Source organism: Aquila chrysaetos, chromosome 9, assembly GCF_900496995.4.
Source record: "Aquila chrysaetos chrysaetos chromosome 9, bAquChr1.4, whole genome shotgun sequence".
NCBI classification, from domain to species: Eukaryota; Metazoa; Chordata; class Aves; order Accipitriformes; family Accipitridae; genus Aquila; species Aquila chrysaetos.
Window position 1 is genome coordinate 32,403,757 of NC_044012.1, and position 18,460 is coordinate 32,422,216.

Sequence of the window (18,460 nt, forward strand, 5' to 3'; positions counted from 1 at the left end):
CACCGAAGCGGGTTTGCAGCGGCGGCGGGGCCGCAGCCGTGTGTCTGTGGTACGACGGTGCCTGAGAGCGAGCACAGCGCCTGCGTTCAGAGTGGACTCGCATGGGGTACTGAGACGGAAGGGGGAAAGAGGGTCCCCCTGCTCCAAAAGAGGACGAAGGCTAACGGATGGCTAGAGGCAAACGTCACGGGGTGAACAAGTCATTTTGCAGGACGGCGAGGGTCTCGCACCCAGCGGCTCGCACGTCGTCAGGGTTTTTAGGCCCTCGCTCCGCAGGAGCAGAGTAAGACAGTCTTTACACCTGTACACGTGTTCAGAGTATCAGTGGAGATTTTATACATCCGAGTGGTTTGCTGGCACGGATCCACTTACAGAGGAGTTTAAACTAAACCAAAATGTCTTTTTCTGTTTAAGTTTTTCAGTATTTTTGCCCTCAGGCATGACTGTGCACTTTTAAATGTTCTTACTCTCACGGTGTTTAGTAAGAGGTGCTCCAGATGAGTCTTTACAGATAAATTAAATGTGCCCTGAAATAATTTTAGGTCAACTCTTGCCACTTCTTGTATGCAGTGTAGGAATAATGCGTTATTTTTTGGAAAAGGTACTATGAATAACGTCAAACACTGGAACTAGTCAGGAGAAATAAAAATGGAGTTGCAAAAGCCAGGCCTGGAGTGACTGATAAGTGCTGCGTGTTGTGAATGAATGCTGCACTAATTCTCTATTTTTGGCAGATGCAGAAGGCCAATGCAAGAGAATGGGAGGTATGAATGACGTGAAATGCAACACTGTGACACTCAGACAAACTTTTTCATGCAATACTGTTGCTATCTCTTTCTGTCACAAGTTACAAAATTCCGATCTTCCTCATGTGCTGCCAGTAGGCACTCATCTTCATTGAGCTGGGCAGCCAGAAGGATAACAAAACAGCCTCCAGACGTCTGAGTTTGACATTCAGTTGTCTAACTTACAATAATAATCAATGATATCCTGTGAAAATATATCATTCATGAAATTTATTGCCAAAATTGAACACCGCAGGATATTGCACAAAGTTCCAGAGGGAGCATGAGGGTGAATAATGGAGTAGTCATCCTTTCCTGGCAAAGACTGCTCACGAAAGCATGAGGACGGGTAGCAGTATGAGCAGAACATTTGGAGAACACTCGGCAGTACCTCAGGGGAACAGATATGCTGTGAAATCATCATTTTGTCCGAGTTATAGATGAGAAAAAAGAGTTCATGCCACCAGAATTTAGTATTAAATGAGTTCCCATTGTTATGTACAAATGCATGTAGAGGAAAAAAGTAATAAGTTCAAGAACACACTAGTGACAAGACTAAAACTACTACTGAGATAGATGAAAAACCAGCACAGCAGTTTATGGTATGGAAAGCAGTAGGTTCAAGGTTGGCATGATCCAAACTCTTTGAAAACAATAGGAGTTTTCAGTGACTCGGAAGGAGAGGTCTTTTATCCAGCCAGTCATGTAAGTGACCTGCAACTCCTCAAGTTCATGCTTCTCTTGCCAAAAGCTTTCCTTTTCACACATGTCCACACCCTGAGCCTGCACTAACACAGCCGGCTCTGTGAGCTCAAAACTGGCAGCTTGAGTGAGATGAGCAGAATTTACTTACATAAATCAAGTATTTGGGTTAACATTTGTCATACAACTGAAGACAAATGCAATGTCTGAGTACAATAACTGGCGCTTACTTGGCAGAGGCAAACACATAAATATTTCACTATAAAGCCAGATTGTGCTTTAGTCTTTAAATCTTCTGCGGATAATTAAATCAGCTAGTCAGGAAAACAGACTTCCTTAAGCTCAAGCATGACCTTCCGTATTTCTGACTGGAAGTTTTAACTGAAAATTAGCATTTAAGCATGGCCATGCATGGAATGGCTTTTTATGCGCAATCTGCCTTGGGTGGTGCAGGAGCCTGCCGCGTATCTTGACTGTGTTTTCTTGTGCGCAATGAATAGCCCACAAACTGGGCTTCCCCGTTACTCTCTACCTTGCTGTAGCAAGTTTGGGTATCCCGGCCTTCAGCAGCTTGGGCCGCGCCGGACTGCGGTGGCAGCCGCCCGCCCAAATCCCCTCAGGAGCCGCCAGCCGGCCTCCCGCGCTCCCGCCGTCCCTCCCCCGGTAGCCGGGCAACGCCCCCTCAGCTGCCCGCCCAATGCCGTTCGGCGCCCCGCTCCTTCTGACAGGACAGCTCTCCCCGCCTCGTTCTGATTGGTTCCTCACCCCGCGGCTCTGCCCCTGCTCCGTGCTCACTGGTTTCTCCCGAGGGCGGGCCCCGCCTCCTGCGCCGCGCGATCCCTGCCTCAGGGTTGAGGCGGTCCCTTTCGGAACGGTCCCTTAATGGCCACCGTAGCACAGACTGTACGTGGCAGTGGGGCCGTGCCGGCCTATGAGCGGCGGCCCCGTGCCCCGGAAGGGGCGTGGCGCGAGGCGGAAGTCCCCCCTCCCCTTTTCCTGCTGGCCCGCCGCTCGGTGCCCCCTCCCGCTGGGCTCCGCCATGTCGCCGGTGCGGGCGGTGCTGGCGCTGCTGGCCGCGCTGGCGGCCCCGGCTGCCGCCTACTTCGTCAGCATCGACGCGCACGCTGAGGAGTGCTTCCTGGAGCGGGTGCCCTCCGGCACGAAGATGGGGCTCATCTTCGAGGTGGCGGAGGGGGGCTTCCTGGACATCGACGTGGAGGTGAGGCGGGACGCCGCCGCGGCGGGCTGACCTTGGGCCGCGGGTGCCGTGCTGAGGGGGAGGGCTGCCCCGGCGGCCGGGCCCTGCGCGCCGGGTGCGGGGGTGGGGAGGCCGTGGCGGCTCGGGGCAGCGCCCGGGAGAGCAGCGGCGCCGGTGCCCTGTGGAGGCGAGGGGGCAAACGTCGGTTTGAGGGGGGTTGAAAAACCGTCCGTGAAGTTTGGGACGGTCCCGCCTCGTCGCCGGGGCTCCGTGGGGCGGTCTCGCCGTCGGCTCGCTGGACAGGAGTGCTCCCGGGCCTCGGCTGGTGGCCTGGGCGGTCCGGGAGGGGACGAGGTGCCTCGGCTAAGGCTGCTCGTCGTTTCTGCTGTTGCTGCGGGAGGCAGTCTGCCTGCTTTTGGGGCCGTTCTCTGGAGGTTTTTTTCGTTATTCTGCTCGGTGTAGGCTTGTCATAATAAACTGTTTGGCGGGAAGAAGGAACAGGATTACTCTTTACAAAAACCTGTTGCTTATTCTGGGAGCAGCGTGTCTCCCCTTGAATCAGAAGGTGGTGTCTTTAATCAGGTTGATTGCTGTCTGGAAAGTTGTAGGTAAGTCCTTTTCCTCAATGAGGCCTCACTCACACCAGTAGGAGAATAATAAACAAGAATTCCTTCTGTCTTGGTGAAGAGTAGATAGTTGTTTGGGATAAATTCATCATGAGTGAGTTGTTGCTGAGAATGAATAGAATTGTTTAAAATTACGCATTGCTCGAATACGGTACAGAGTCAGGAAGCTATGAAATCCCATTCAGATGTCACTAACGGAAGCTCAGCAGCAGCATTTGGTGGCCTGATGGGATGGAAGTCTTAAGATCACAGTCACCCTGACCGGTCCCTATTCAGGCCCATAGTCCATTGGAAATGGTAACTGCAGCAATACACAACTGTGTGTCTAAAGTAGTATTGACATATGGGAGAACATCTTTCTTCCCTTTTTGTTTTCCTTCAAATGTCAGACATAAGGTTTCCCCTGCAGTTGTTAATTTGGCTAACAGCCAGGGCTGTCAATAGCTGGTTTACTTGTTCTTGAATGCCTCTTATCTTGAGTATGGAAGGCCAGTAATCTTGGCCAGTAAGAGAGGCTTATGTATGGTTTTCTTTACCAAGAAGTTTTTTGTTTTGTTTTTGTTTTTTTAAAAAAAATATTTCTGTGCAGAAAAACACATCACTGCTGTTGACTTGTGAGAGGGAAAGTATTAAGAATGCCAAACCAGTCAGATTACAGATGGTATTGGTAAATCTGACCGGATAATTTCAGAATATGCATGCAGTGCTGTAATGGTGTATTTAAACCCACTGTATTTTAAATAAAATGTATGATAATTTGTTTTCCCCATCCAGATTACAGGGCCTGATAATAAAGGAATTTATAAAGGCGATCGAGAGTCCAGTGGAAAATACACGTTTGCCGCCCACATGGATGGGACTTACAAGTTTTGCTTTAGCAACAGAATGTCCACCATGACTCCCAAGATAGTGATGTTCACTATTGATATCGGGGAAGCTCCAAAGGGGCAAGACATGGAGACAGAAGGTGAGGAAGACTCCTGTAAAGAAATTAGCTCTGGCTCAGAAGCTTTTTCCCTACGTGCATGACTTCTGAACTTGACTAGGAATCTCAGAATTCATGTTTCTTCAGGCTGTCTAGTTAGCTGTTCTCTTGCACAGCTAAAATGGATATGGATGGTTTTAGACCTCATTACACGATTTAGCGCAAAATCACCAGGGAATCACTTGGCCATCTGCAGAAACTAATGCTTTCATCCTTAGTCTTTTCATCAGGTTCATTCTCTGATTTCTAGTTTGCTCAGCAGTGTGTAGACTACTACATACATTAGTTGAGCTCTTTGATAAATGTGCTAATATAAAAATTTTCTTAGCTGTGTAAATTACTGTTTTATCTGCAGCCTTTTGTCCTGTACTTGTGTTCATCTCTTACACTTTTCTCTAGGTGGTGGAGATACCTGGGATGGTATGTGTACTGCTTTTTGAAAGCTCATTAGCATCTTGTCTTTTGCATATGTTTATTCACTAACAGCTAACGTTTGCTTTTTCTCTGTAACATTTGTTTGTAGCATGAGAATGTCTTTTTTAATAAACTACATAAAAGGTCTGATTCTGAGCAATGCTGAGCACCCGCAAGCTTCCATCGAGAGGTTTATATAGTTAGCAGCTCTTGGGATCAGGTCCTTGAACTGTCCGTGACAGTTTGTCTTCAGGTGGTTATTTATGGCTAATAGAAGACTTAATCAGGAGTTTTAGGTGAAATTAAACTAAAACACTGAACATCCAAGAACATTGGATATTTTAGATGGTGTTTGCTTTCTATTGCTAAAGTGGGTGTTGAGTAATGAAGAGCTTTTGAAAGCAATAAGCTCCTTCTTTTAGCTTATGAATTATCAGTAGTGTTACAAGGGGAAAAACTTCAAACTTGTAATTTGCTGCAAAAGAAAGAAATGAATGTATTGGGTAACAAGTTACGAAGTTTTTATTTAGAAATCACTAACTGTAGCTAGAAAGGCAAAAAATTCTTCTTTTCTATTTTAGCAAGCAAATAACTGTTTGCATTGAGTGCTAGATATCACTTAAAAAGTAACAACTTCCTAACTTCTGTTTTTCTTCAGAAAGACTCAGTTAAATCTTTTATTGAGTCTGAATATATCTGTTGTAAATAGTAGCGTAGCTTTAAATTTTTAGGGCAAACACTTTTTCTTGAGTGTATTTTTTTGGAGTGGGTTTAAACAATCCCTGCAACTAATTTCGTCTCTTACTGATAAACTGCACTTATTGCAATGACCAGTTGGCAGTGAAAGTAAGGGGTTTACGATATTAGCAAAGTGAGTGTGGTTTACACAACTATTTAGATATTAATTGTAACTTTTATGAGTTATTCTCTGGTCCTCTCTTTGACTCTTCCCCATAAGGTGTGTATTTTGAATAGCTTTATTTTCAGATTGTGATCTGAAACACTTAGTTTATAAATAAAAACGTAACAAGGTAGCTTGAAAGTCAAGTATGTCCCTTCAATGGCAAATGTGTTGGTTTTTGTGACTTTTTTCAAGAGAGCTGATTGCCCGGGGTGTGTCTGTGGAATGGTATCTTGAACTTCTCTTGATGCTAGAAAACTTTGAAAATTACTTGCATAATTTATAAATTTGTAAATGGACAGTTCTTTGAGCATGAGTGTATTTAAAAGATGCTGTGATTGACGTCAAGTCGCTAAATCTTGGATCTCTGATCCTTCCATTTGCTGAACTCTCTCAAGCTAGTTTTCTGTTATCATTGGTTTGGTATTTTCCTTTTCTGCTTTCACGACATACCAGAACCTGAAGCCAGTTCCTGCCCTCTGCCAGGCCCCTTTGGCATTGTTTCTGCTGAACGCTGTGCTTCAGCTAAACTGGAAGATCACAAGATATGAAATGTTGCTTCAGAAAGTGATCTCGTTTTGCCAGCATCATGATCTTAAGCTAAATTCTCAGTTGTTCTATTTTTGCAAGCTTAACAACTAGGAAAAGCTGTAATGTTAAGACAATTTGCTTGGAATATGTTGGACGATATTGGCAAAATAGATACTAGTGTGTGGTATTGATCTCGTGTTCTTACATTCTGTTTTTCTGAAAAAGTATGCTCATATTGGAAATAAGTGGTCTGTACTGACTCTAAATTGTGTGTCTTCTGCCTTCTAGTCGGATGTGGAGAAAGTTTTCCCGTTTACTAAATACCATAGAGATGTGTTAGGAAAAGTGGCGCTAGGAAAGCTAAACTTTACTTTGCTGTAAAGATAGAAAGTTTTCAGCTGTACAGACTGCATTTTTCAGAACTTCTTATGTGGCAAGAAATTAAGTGTAACCGTTCATAAATTTTAACAAATTGGTTTTTGAGTCCGTAACAGACTTTCTGATGCTTCTGAAATTATTCCGCAGCTCATCAGAACAAGCTAGAAGAGATGATTAATGAGTTAGCAGTGGCCATGACAGCTGTAAAGCACGAACAGGAGTACATGGAAGTTCGTGAAAGAATACATAGAGCAAGTATGTGTCTTTGACTTAAATGCCTTCTCCCCTCTCAGATGAACTTACAAAATGTGATTTAAAATACAAGCCCATGAAAGCTATTCCAAGTTACTAAAAAAAAAAAAAAAAAAAAATTTAGAACAAGTTCTGAAGGACCTGCCCACACAGTAAAGGATGTAGTTGATGTTTCAATCTTCTTTAAATTGGCTTGCCTCTTATGTAATAGATTGTTACGCAAAACAGTCTTTGCTTAATTGGTGTAAATTCTATAGTTCTTTGAATGGCATATTCACGAAGATATCAGTAATGGTATGGTTCCCAGGGATAGACTTTGGTTGAACTATTACTTCATCCTTGAAGTGGGTGTGGCTTAATAATTGAGCCAAAGTGTTTTTTTTTTTTAATATTTTGCTGAAATAGAGCAGAACTACTGTTGTTTCCAAGTATAGAATATGGTTAACTCTCGAGTCACAACCCTCACTTTCTGAAATACAGCTTTAAAGTATGACTGAGAGCGATAAGTGGTGCATTAGGGGAAGCCCAGTGAGAATAAAGGGCAAATATTTTTAATATAAAAATACAACATTAAAGCACTGTCCCCTTAACTTTTTGAACCTATGAGTATCTCCAGTTTTATGACTTTTGTTACTAATGGTCTGATTTAAGAAAATGCTGAATTTTTAGAACCAAAGATGATGAACCTTTAGAAATTTCCCACTTGACTTTGAGACCGTAATATGCGACCGTTACTTGAAAAAGCAAGTGGCTTCTGTTTGACAGTTACAAGCTTCTGTCTGGCCTCTTTGGAGGTGGGCAGAATAGAGAAAGATGCTGCAGTGTACGTCCAAAGTTGAGGTTAAAACCAGATGTTTTACCATTGCATAGCACAGTTCAAGCTGCTCAGAAAAATACCCCCTCCTCAGCTCTCAGATCTCATCTCCAAGACTGCAGAGTCCTTCTGGGACACTTGTAATGACATGATACAAATATCAGTGGTTTATGTGCAGTACTTCAGTTTCAATGACAAAGTGTGTCTTAAGTTTGTTTTAAATGCTTTGTTACTTACTACTTTTTTTTTTTTTTTTTTTTCCCCCCAGTTAATGACAACACAAACAGCAGAGTGGTTCTTTGGTCATTCTTTGAAGCTCTTGTACTAGTTGCCATGACACTGGGACAAATCTACTACCTGAAGAGGTTTTTTGAAGTCCGAAGGGTTGTTTAAGAGTACTTTTCTGGTCCCGGATTTCAGTTCACTGTCTACCAAACATCCTGGTCACAAAAAAGTCATTTAGTTTCTGAACCCTCTTTACTGAACTGTAAAACTTATTTGCTTATGTTCCTTCCTAGTTAAAAATGAATTGTTTTTATATATCTTCTGTAGCAAAAGCTGTGCTGAAATCTTGTCACTTAATTGGCATAATTTTTTTCACTTAAATCTGCCTAGTCTGTATGCTAAACGAGGTCCAAGCAAGCTGCAAATGCTGTATTTCAACTGTAGTAACAAGCAATGTTGATGTCTTTTCTAACTTTTTTTTCCTGTTTTCCTAAGTACTTGCAGTTCTATCTAGGGAAACGGTACAAGGCCCTAACATGACTGTTTGCATTTCTGACATCTTTAACCCTGCAGTAGGTGTTATGAAATCAAAATAATTCCTTCTTCACTTACATAAACTGCCAAGGAGGAGCGATTGGAACTTTGTTCTGATAATGAACAGAAGACAGCTGACCACTTCCGATCTAGTATTCATACCTAGTTGCTATTTAAAAGAAAGTCTTCAGTAACGATCCTAATTACATCAACTTATTCCCAAAGTTCTTTTAAATTAAATGGTCGATATGAAAATACATTTTCTCCTCTCATTACTGAATGTTCATTGTATGGTTTTTAGTCTTTCACAGGTTTTATATCGAAGCCAGTTGTGTGCAGTGTCTTGGCAAACAATGGTTAACCCTTTGGTTTTTGCAGGTCCAAAGCTCAGACTGTTGGCGCTCTTGCAGAATGCATTACTGTTCAGGAAATCTGGATTCCTGGTGCCAAAGGGTTAATGATTCTGGGGGTTTATTGCGATGCTATGCAGCCCTTGTATTTAAGTTAAGTGGCAGTCTCTGCCATTATCTGATCATAATTAGCATAATGCTAAATACTGGTGTGTTTTTGTTTTCAGGCACATGTAGATTTGTTTTTGTATAAAGTTACTTTCCTCGGTATCTGAAGATTGGTTTAAAAATTAAAGAAGCGTCTGATGTGGGTGCTGAGCCAGGATTATGTTGTGACTGATGTATATTAGTTGTAATCATTTTTGGGGGTGGGGTGGGGTCTTTTCCAGGGGTGAGCCTCTACAAGTAACACACAACAGTTTTGTACAATTAATTTAAAATTTGTTACAGGTTTTCATGTTCCAGGTAAAGTTTTTTCAACCTTGGGCAAACACTTGCAGCAGTTCTTCAGAAAGGTGGCTGTTACACCTTATTGTAACTGTTGTGTGCCAATATTTTTGTGTAAAACACTTAAAATTGAATTCTAAGATGTACATTTAAAAATTGCTTGTGAATCTAAATATGACCCAGGTTCGATAAATAAACAAATTCTTTAAAAAAAAAAAAAAGTGACTTTGTATTTTTTTTTTCCTCTTTGATACTTTAAGGAAGTATAGTTTAGCACACAGCTTTTTCACAGAGTATCTCTTAGGATATCAGGAATTCATCTCACTCCGTGGGCAGGTAGAAGAAATCGCAGGTCATTCTAAACCTACGGCTTTGCTGCCCCACCCCGGGCAGCTGGGTGTCACGGTGCTCCTGTATGACCCGCAGAAGTACTTGCTATGATAGGCCGCTTGCCACAGAAATATGATTTTTTTACTATAGCCAGGTGTTTACTGCCCAGTTCTCTCTGAGAGGAGGCAAAAAACCCACAGGGTGAGGTGGGAGGCAGCGGACGCGGAACCAAAGTGCTGCGGCGCCTGTTTCCGGCCGGCCCCGCCGAGGCCGCACCCCGGGACGTGGGGGGAGAGGCCGGGCGGCGGACGGGGCCGAGGCGCCCGTCCAAGATGGAGGCGGTGACTGAGGGGAGCTGGGAGTCGCTGCCCGTGGCGCTGAGTCCGGGCGTGCTGCAGGCGCTGCGGGAGCTCGGCTTCGCCCGCATGACCCCGGTGCAGGTGAGGGGACGCTCCCCGCCGGCCCTAGGCCCGCGGTTGTCCCAGGGAATGGGGAGCCGGGGCACCGGCGCGGGAGCAGGGCCTGAGGAAGGAGGGTGCGGGCGGTGTCAGCAGCGCCTGGGCCAGCCCGTGCTGGTCTGGGGACGGGCTGCGCCGTCCCCTCTGGGCGGTGTCGGTGGGCTCGGTCGCAGCCCCGAGGGCGCAGGTCGGAGCAGTCACTGGATTCTGCAGCAGCCCTTGGCTTCCAGTCACTGGCTCTGCCTGGGTAATGGTTAGAGAGAGCTTGGATGTCACTTGTGGGGATTTAGCCTCTGTGAGTTTTACTTCCACCGTAGCCAATTCAACCGTTCATGTGATGTTTTTCTTTTTTTTAGTCTGCCACCATTCCGCTCTTCATGAATAACAAAGATGTTGCAGCAGAAGCGGTGAGTGCTTTTTCTTGGTTGAGTCTGTTGCTTTTCTTGGTTTGTCTCTGGAGCTGAGGGAGGGCTGACTCTGTTTCCCGTCTCACAGGTAACAGGCAGTGGCAAAACCTTAGCATTTGTCATTCCCATACTGGAAATTCTTCTCAGACGGGAAGAAAAATTAAAGAAAATGCAGGTAAGATCAAGTTATTCAGTTCTGAGTATATTTTTATGACGTGCCGACAAGATTTGAGGACTTCAGGAAAAGTACCAATAAGGAAAATTGCATACACATAAAGTGACTATGTGCTCAGCTCTTTGATACAGCAGTAACAGCAAACTGTTTAAAACTTGAAAATAAATATTGGGATGCTTTCTTTGCCCTTAGATACAGCTTCTTATTTGACATGGTCAAAACAGGTTTCTGAGCTGTTAGAAAAATGTCTTAAAATATCAAATACAATGATGTACTGCAAACAAGAGTCTTTGAATGCTTTTTAGCATCCGTTGACTTGGAATACATTTTAGTGTACAGGGAGCTTGCACTGTTACTTGCTATTAAATTTCATTATTAGATACTGTTCTTTGAGCAGAGGTATTTTGCACATTGGTATAATGCCTCTTTCATAGATATTTTGTGTTATTTTGTATACTTTATTGTGTTTCTATGGAAATGTTTAGTCTAAAACTGGGATCATAAATATGGCTCGTATTCGCTTAGCTTGTAAGGGAGAATTTTGCCCAAATCTTCTAGTCTGTTATTTTCCACAGATTCCTTTTGTTTTTCATGTGTAGGTTGGAGCTATAATTATCACGCCAACGAGAGAATTAGCTATTCAAATTGATGAGGTGCTATCACATTTCACAAAACACTTCCCCAGGTTTAGGTGAGTGAACTTTAGGCTTGTCGTGACCACAGTTCCTTTTTTTTCGGACTTCTGTCATTCGTACACTAGCAAAACTTAAAGATGACCTAAATCTTTCTGTTTTATTGTCTCAGTCAGATTCTTTTAATTGGTGGTAGGAATCCCATGGAAGATGTTGAAAAGTTTAAAGAACACGGGTGAGTTGATTGTCAATAACTTTTATCAGGGCCTTGCAGCCATGGTTTTCTCCATGTCCTTAGGGTTTTGAGATTAGGGCTTCGGTCTTGCTGGTGCTAAAATTTGATGGTAATGCGTGAGTAGGTTAGGTGTATGCTGAGGAAGTTGTGGATTCTTTTCCTTGGGTGAGATACGCCATAATGAGACAACAGGAAAGGATCATGTGTGAAATCAGTATCATTTACATGCTGTTTGGGTGAAGAACAGTGTGCAGCATGGTGAGCTGAAAACTCTTCACTGAATATTTCAGTTCCTTCTTTCTTGTAAATGTTGTACTAGCAGTAGGCTCTAGTGAGATTGAGACTGTGCTGATGAATAGTTTTCCGGAACTGGTGCTGATACCGATGATGAAGTCTTGAAGCTATCATATTTGCCACTGACTTTTGCATATAGGTACCAAATATTTCTTCTAGCTGATAGTTGCTTTCCATAGTTGCTTATTATATTCTAAACTTTTTTTATCACAAATGGTGTGCTTTCACCTGATTGTTTTTCTCCCATCAACATAGTGTCTGAAAGGCACTGAGACATGAATAGAGTTAGAAGTGACAAAATGAAATTGTTTTATTGAAGAATGCAGTCAACTTGTGTACAGGTTTGTGCTGCGATAATAATGTTGGCAGCTCCCCCAAAGTCCTTATCTTGCACGGTTACAAAATTGCTACATGTCTTGTTCACAAACAGTGGGAACATCATTGTAGCTACACCTGGCCGCTTGGAGGATCTGTTCAGAAGAAAAGCAGATGGGCTGGATCTAGCAGGTTGTGTGAAGTCTCTTGATGTGTTGGTACTAGATGAAGCAGACAGACTTCTAGATATGGGCTTTGAAGCAAGGTATTTAAATAATAAATTTTGGTAATACTTCTGAAGTTTTAAATGAGTTCATATATGATTGATGTGAATGAGCGTGGCCTACAATGACCTCTAAAGTTAGATTTCTTCTGTTTTGTTCTTTTATCTCTCCTTGCTCCGAAGGCTGCATAAAGCAATTGCTAAGGGGGAAGAGAATCAGGAAAGAGTGGATCCTTGATGAATACACAGTTTAAAATGTCTTTTTTTTCTGATCTATATTAGCACATGCTATATTAATGCTTGATTAAGTATCATTATTTACACATCAGAATGGCTTAAAACACTTCAACAAATAAGCTTTGATGTCTCTTTTCTCTTTCTCTCAAAGTTAAGGTAATTAGTTCAATAGAAGATTGGCATTTGATAATAAAAACTATTTTGTTTGTAAGCTCTTACTTCCAGTGATTAAACTTTCTGAGGGAAGTCTTGGGACAGTTATGTTTTACATGTGCTTACTTGCAGTTTAAATGCCATTCTGGACTTTTTGCCCAAGCAGAGACGGACAGGTCTGTTCTCAGCAACTCAAACTCAAGAGGTGGAGAACCTGGTGAGAGCAGGTCTCCGGAATCCTGTCCGCATCTCCGTGAAAGAGAAGGGAATGGCAGCAAGCAACACACAGAAAACTCCAACACGCCTGGAGAACTATTATATGGTGCGAACCTCTGTGCTTCGTGATGGTTTGTTGTTCCCCCCTTCTTTTTTCCTGGTTCTATCAATAAGTTTTTAAGTCTTGGCCAGTTAGGATCACATTAATAGAGGAACCAGAAGTCTCAAAGACTTTTGCAGGTTCTCCAAAGATCAGTAACCAAGCTAAGGAGAAAGATGTAAATTAGCAACCCTCTTGTTTCCTGCTCTGTGGGTTTTGTTTAGCTGGCCAGGAGTTGTAACCCTAAACTAGCTGCAGTGCTGTGGCTCCTTGACCTGCTTGTAGTGAATGGGTATGGGACGAGACTTTGGCAAATCCAGAAAAGTGGCTGAGGGATACTTGAGGTACTACTGCAGGAGAGGTATTGTGGCTGGGGATGGGAAGACTGGGAGCTTAAGTATTTGTTTTTACTTAAGATACATAAAAGAGTAATATTCCACATGATGAACTGTGGTACAAATGGTCAGTATTACGAAATTATGCCTGTAGGCATTTATCAGTGCACAATGAATGGAGGAAACTGGCAGATCACTTTGTATCAAGTCCATTTTCTAATTTTTTTTTCTTTTGCATTGTATAGATCTGCAAAGCAGATGAAAAATTTAATCAGTTGGTGCATTTTCTTCGACAGCACAAACAGGAAAAACATCTAGTCTTTTTCAGGTAATTCTGTTTGTGTTTCATTGTGAAAACAGTATGGTGTTTTATTACTTAAATTCCAAAACTGTGCCCTATGTTGACAAGGACACAACTATTTTAAAAGCAATTAATTTTAATAGCTATCTTGTAGAATATGGTGCCTAAAAAGAGATTATCATTGCTTCATGTCAGGATTGTGTTGAACTTTATTAAGCAAAACATAAATTTTATATGCATTTTTAAAGTAAGGCATTCTAGATGATTATATGTTAATTATAAAAATGATGTACATATTTTGAATAAAAATAGGCAATAGTGTATATTTTTGAAAGATCTCAGACCACTCTAGCTTGGCCGTCTAAACCAGATTAAAAATGCAGTGTTATCTTTTGCTTTTATGTCTGTCTGTATCACAACAGCACGTGTGCCTGTGTGGAATACTATGGGAAGGCTTTGGAATCCTTAATTAAACAAGTGAAAATAATGAGCATTCACGGGAAAATGAAGCACAAGCGTAACAAGATATTTACTGAGTTTCGGAAGCTCCCAGGGTAAGAACATATGAATAGGCTAAGCCAGCCAAAAGTAAGAATAGTAAGGGATACGTAATTTTGTCTGCCACTTTAGTGCGGAAGAGTGGCGTTGTGCTGAGGAGAAGGATGCTACTAGCTGGTTCTGAATGTATTTATAATAACACAAACTACGCTTAGGTACTCAAAAGTGTGATCACAAAGTGCAAATGTGACTGGAGCATGTCCAGCCTAATTTAGATAATCCGTGTGGCAGCATGGAAGGTGCAGGGAGACGGATTTAGGATATCCTGCAGCCTGGGACCCTCTGTAGTTTGTGCTCCTTGCTGGCCAAACATAGCACTATGAAGCCCATCATTACTGCTGCTATCAGTGCTACTATTTTAACTGGGCACACTGTACCGTCACATGCTACAACTGCACATTAGCCTTGCTGTGTAAACGTACCATTGATAGGGAACCTTTTCCCGATTGGTAACCAGAGTGGAGATCCAGGATACTCTTTTATTAGTATATGAACAAGAATATGGCCACACAATGTTGTAATTTACCTGCAGAAAAGTATTCTTCGTCAGCTTTGCAGGATGTTGTTAAGAGACTCTTGCCTCATTAGCTGTCTTTTTTTTTTTATTGCATGGGACCTGAGTTTTAGCATTTTATATTATAAGAAAAATAATTACCAGCAGACTGGAAGAACAACTTAAGTCTTTTATTAAAACTTTTACAGTATTCTGTTCAGCCGTGGTGGATGCAATGGTGATTTAAAAATAGAACTTGTAATAGGGAATTTATTTTTCTTAGTGATCTAATGTAAATCACATTCCTTTTCATAATGTTACGTAGAATTTTAGTTGGTGAAAACTGCAACTACCTTACAATATTTTTTCTCTATTCAAAAAACAAATGTTTTAAAATGTTTTGTTCCTCATTTTCCAGTGTAGATGCAGAATACACAGCTGGGGGGAGACTGGCTCTTCTCAAATGACAGTTTAATGAAAATATGCTTTTTTTTCTTCCTAGTGGCATTTTAGTTTGCACTGATGTGATGGCCCGCGGCATAGACATTCCAGAAGTACAATGGGTTTTACAGTATGACCCACCTAGCAGTGCGAGGTACAACTTCAGATCTTAAGAACCTTTACTCTACTTGTGGTCATGTTACTGTACTGTTCAGATATAAACTGGGAACCCAAACTGCGGAAGACATTTAATCGCTGCCTGGAAGTTAGTCTGAGTGAACACACAAAATAGTGCATGAACAAGGGAGGTTGAAACACTGCAATTTTTGTTGTAACTGCTGTGAATTGAAATGACTTTGTGTTGCATGCGCTTAAGTCAAATGAGTGGTCGCCACTTATATTTGTGTGAAGAGGCACTCTGGTGTAAGGCTTAGTATGAGAGTATCAAATAAATAACGAGAAGTAAGACACTGGGGTGCATGAGAACAGAGATGAGAGGGGGGACAGAGCTCTTCGAGGAATGGTACATTGAAAGCTCACATGAAAGCCGCTTTTCCATGTATTTTACCTTCCATTGTCATAATTCTCCCTACAACCTGCTTAAACTTTACCCCCAAAACAGATACCCCTTGTTTTAGCATACAGTCCTAACAACTGAGTGGCACTGCTACACATCTCTTGTATTACATTTTACTAATTCCTGTTGGTTTAGTTCAAAAGTATATAGCACACTCTATTTTCCATTCCACAAGATTCACCCTTTTACTGCCTAGTACTTTAAAATCAGACTGAGCATCTCCTGTTAAGTTAGCTCTGTATTGTGTTGTTTCAGTGCCTTTGTGCATCGCTGTGGTCGAACAGCACGGATCGGCAATGTAGGCAGTGCACTTGTATTTTTGCTTCCCATGGAAGAATCTTACGTTAACTTTCTCTCAATCAACCAAAAGGTTAGTAAACTTTTATTCTACCTCAAAGCAGGAAAGAGCAAGTGGACAAGCTTACTGATAGGAGTTTTGATATCAGAATTTGTAGAACTTAAGGTCATATGCGTAGGTCATGTTTTAGCAGCGCTGCATAATTAAAAAAAGACAAGAGCTGCTTATTAATCACCAAAGCAACTACCTTTTAGAACACGATTGCTCCCAGTGTTATCTCCTGAGTTTGTAACAGGAATTTGTGATGCATTGAGCAAGGAAAGGCTCTTCATTTCTAAGGGTGTGTTGATTGAACATTTCCAGAAGGGCAGCGCTGGCTTACAGTCCTACCCCCAACCCCGCCACCACCAGTTCATACACCCCACCCTCTCTGCTGTTTATTTTTAACTCTGATAATTTCCTGTGCCTGGTCCTGCATTTGTGGGATTAATTGTATAAATTCTCTAGAGGCCTGTTAATGAGAACGTAGGTTGGTAAGGCATGAGATCATGAGATGATGTTACGCCTCTGGAGCTGCAGTGTGTGAACTCTTCTGCTGGGCTAGGACATCTGTTGTGTGGGGCTGAATGGTGAACTAGTGTGTTGAAATGACCAAGCAGAAGGGGGAAAAGGGCTCAAAGCTGACTGAAGATTAACTGGGGAAGAAGTGTGTGTTTGAAGATTCACAGTGCACTTAAAATCATTCAGCTGAACTTTTCCTCTGGTTTTGTATTTCTTCTCTGGCTTGCAGTGTCCCATGCAGGAAATGAAACCACAGACAAATGTGTTAGATCTTCTTCCAAAACTCAAGTCCATGGCCCTAGCTGACCGGGCAGTGTTTGAGAAAGGGATGAAAGCCTTTGTGTCTTACATCCAGGCTTATGCCAAACATGAATGTAATCTCATCTTCCGAATAAAAGGTAATTCCCAGCAGAGACTGGTATCTTTTACTGTTCTTTTCAGAAAACAGTATTTGGTTTGGGAAAAAACGTAGTCTTCTTGTCCACAAGCTTCAACTACTGATTCCTGATCTCAGATTTACTTTCTGCAGTATTAGATTCTGACAAAACTCCTATTTTTTCAAGCAACTTGTTTCTCATTGTTTTCAAGAGAAAACATTTAATTAGTGAGTTTGACCAAACTGACGTAAGCATAAATAAAAGTGACTTAGTATTGTCACTAGTATTAAGTATAGAATGCAAACAATACAATAAGATGTGTTTTTCTGTGACTTACTTAGTGAAAGTAACTTTTTATCCAGCAGGAAACTGACTTTAAAATCTTTATTTTAACAGATCTGGATTTTGCTAGCCTTGCCAAAGGTTTTGCATTGTTAAAAATGCCAAAGATGCCTGAACTAAGAGGAAAATGTTTTCCAGACTTTACTCCAGTCACTGTTAATACAGACTCCATTTCATTTAAGGATAAAAATAGAGAAAAACAGAGACAAAAGCAATTAGAACAACAAAGAAAAGAAAGACAGGAAAATGGAGGGAAAAAGAAATTCATAAAGAACAAAGCCTGGTCAAAGCAGAAAGCCAAGAGGGAGAAGAAAAAGAAAATAACAGCTAAAAGGAAGCGTGAAGAGGTAAACTGTGTCCATTCTATTAAACCGCATGTGATTGCTGTAGCACAGGTACATACTTTGAAATTGCAGAGAGCCATGGGATTTTAGGTTAATGGAACTGACGACTGTAAATTAACTTTTTAGGACCTTGAGAGGCAAAGCATAAAAAAATTATAGAGAAGCTTTTTAAAGCCAAACACTAAAATAACTTCTTAGCACTCTGATGCTAGTCAGTAATGCTGCCAGCATAGGTAGCATAGATTTTTGTTGCTCAGAGGTCCAGCAGTATGGCATGATGGTAGACAGTACTTGATTTCTTTTTCTTTTTTTTCCTTTTTTCAATTCTCAATGAGTGTAACTGAGAATTGGATAGCTGCTTAGGTGGAAATTGAATATTATTTCCTGCTTGGATACTCCTGGCAAAATCTGAGTTGTAAGCTTCTCTTATGTTCAGCTGTACAGAATGAAAACCTTTTGGTGTTGTGTCTAATTTGTTGTTTTTCAACTGCCAACAGGGCTCTGATATTGAAGATGAGGATATGGAAGAGTTGCTGAATGACACAAGACTCTTGAAAAGATTAAAAAAAGGAAAAATTAGCGAAGAAGAGTTTGAGAAGAGACTAACAGGCAGCCAGAGTAGACTTAAAGTAGAAGCTGTTGCTGAACTAGAGTCTGAAGGTTGACAGTTATTCTAACGCCACTTTTACATTAAAATACTGCCTATTTCAATAAAACTGTATTTTTCTAACAAAATAATGATGCAGAGAACAGAATTGATCTAACTTCTTCATAAAGAGACCTGGCATCCATAAAGACATACGAACAAGCCTGCAGTTAAGAACAAAGCTAAAAGCACCACTCTTGTGTGGCGTGGCAGGAGCTGCAGGTTTCCATTAGCAGCCTTGTGTAGGTTTTCATTTTGGTTTTTTTGGGT

General features: G+C 41.7%; 2 protein-coding genes across 4 annotated transcripts; both read left to right on the plus strand.

Annotated features, from left to right (window-relative positions):
• Positions 1 to 2,403: 2,403 nt before the first annotated feature.
• TMED2 (transmembrane p24 trafficking protein 2) lies at positions 2,404 to 8,602 on the plus strand. Of its 2 annotated transcripts, XM_030025188.2 has the most exons (5): positions 2,404 to 2,706; positions 4,086 to 4,278; positions 4,696 to 4,716; positions 6,668 to 6,775; positions 7,855 to 8,602. In XM_030025188.2, the coding sequence occupies exons 1-5, from the start codon at positions 2,419 to 2,421 to the stop codon at positions 7,977 to 7,979; spliced, it is 735 nt and encodes a 244-aa protein (XP_029881048.2). In that variant the 5' UTR covers positions 2,404 to 2,418; the 3' UTR covers positions 7,980 to 8,602. The 2 variants fall into 2 exon arrangements, with proteins under 2 accessions (XP_029881048.2, XP_029881051.1); XM_030025191.2 differs by lacking the exon at positions 4,696 to 4,716 and having other exon boundaries at positions 2,460 to 2,706.
• Positions 8,603 to 9,763: 1,161 nt separating this feature from the next.
• Positions 9,764 to 18,279, plus strand: DDX55 (DEAD-box helicase 55). 2 transcript variants are annotated; one of them, XM_030025179.2, is made up of 14 exons: positions 9,764 to 9,912; positions 10,287 to 10,337; positions 10,426 to 10,512; positions 11,112 to 11,203; positions 11,317 to 11,379; positions 12,104 to 12,253; positions 12,734 to 12,923; positions 13,498 to 13,580; positions 13,976 to 14,107; positions 15,107 to 15,199; positions 15,878 to 15,992; positions 16,711 to 16,879; positions 17,255 to 17,547; positions 18,042 to 18,279. In XM_030025179.2, the coding sequence occupies exons 1-14, from the start codon at positions 9,805 to 9,807 to the stop codon at positions 18,207 to 18,209; spliced, it is 1,794 nt and encodes a 597-aa protein (XP_029881039.1). In that variant the 5' UTR covers positions 9,764 to 9,804; the 3' UTR covers positions 18,210 to 18,279. The 2 variants fall into 2 exon arrangements, with proteins under 2 accessions (XP_029881039.1, XP_029881041.1); XM_030025181.2 differs by lacking the exon at positions 11,317 to 11,379.
• Positions 18,280 to 18,460: the final 181 nt, after the last annotated feature.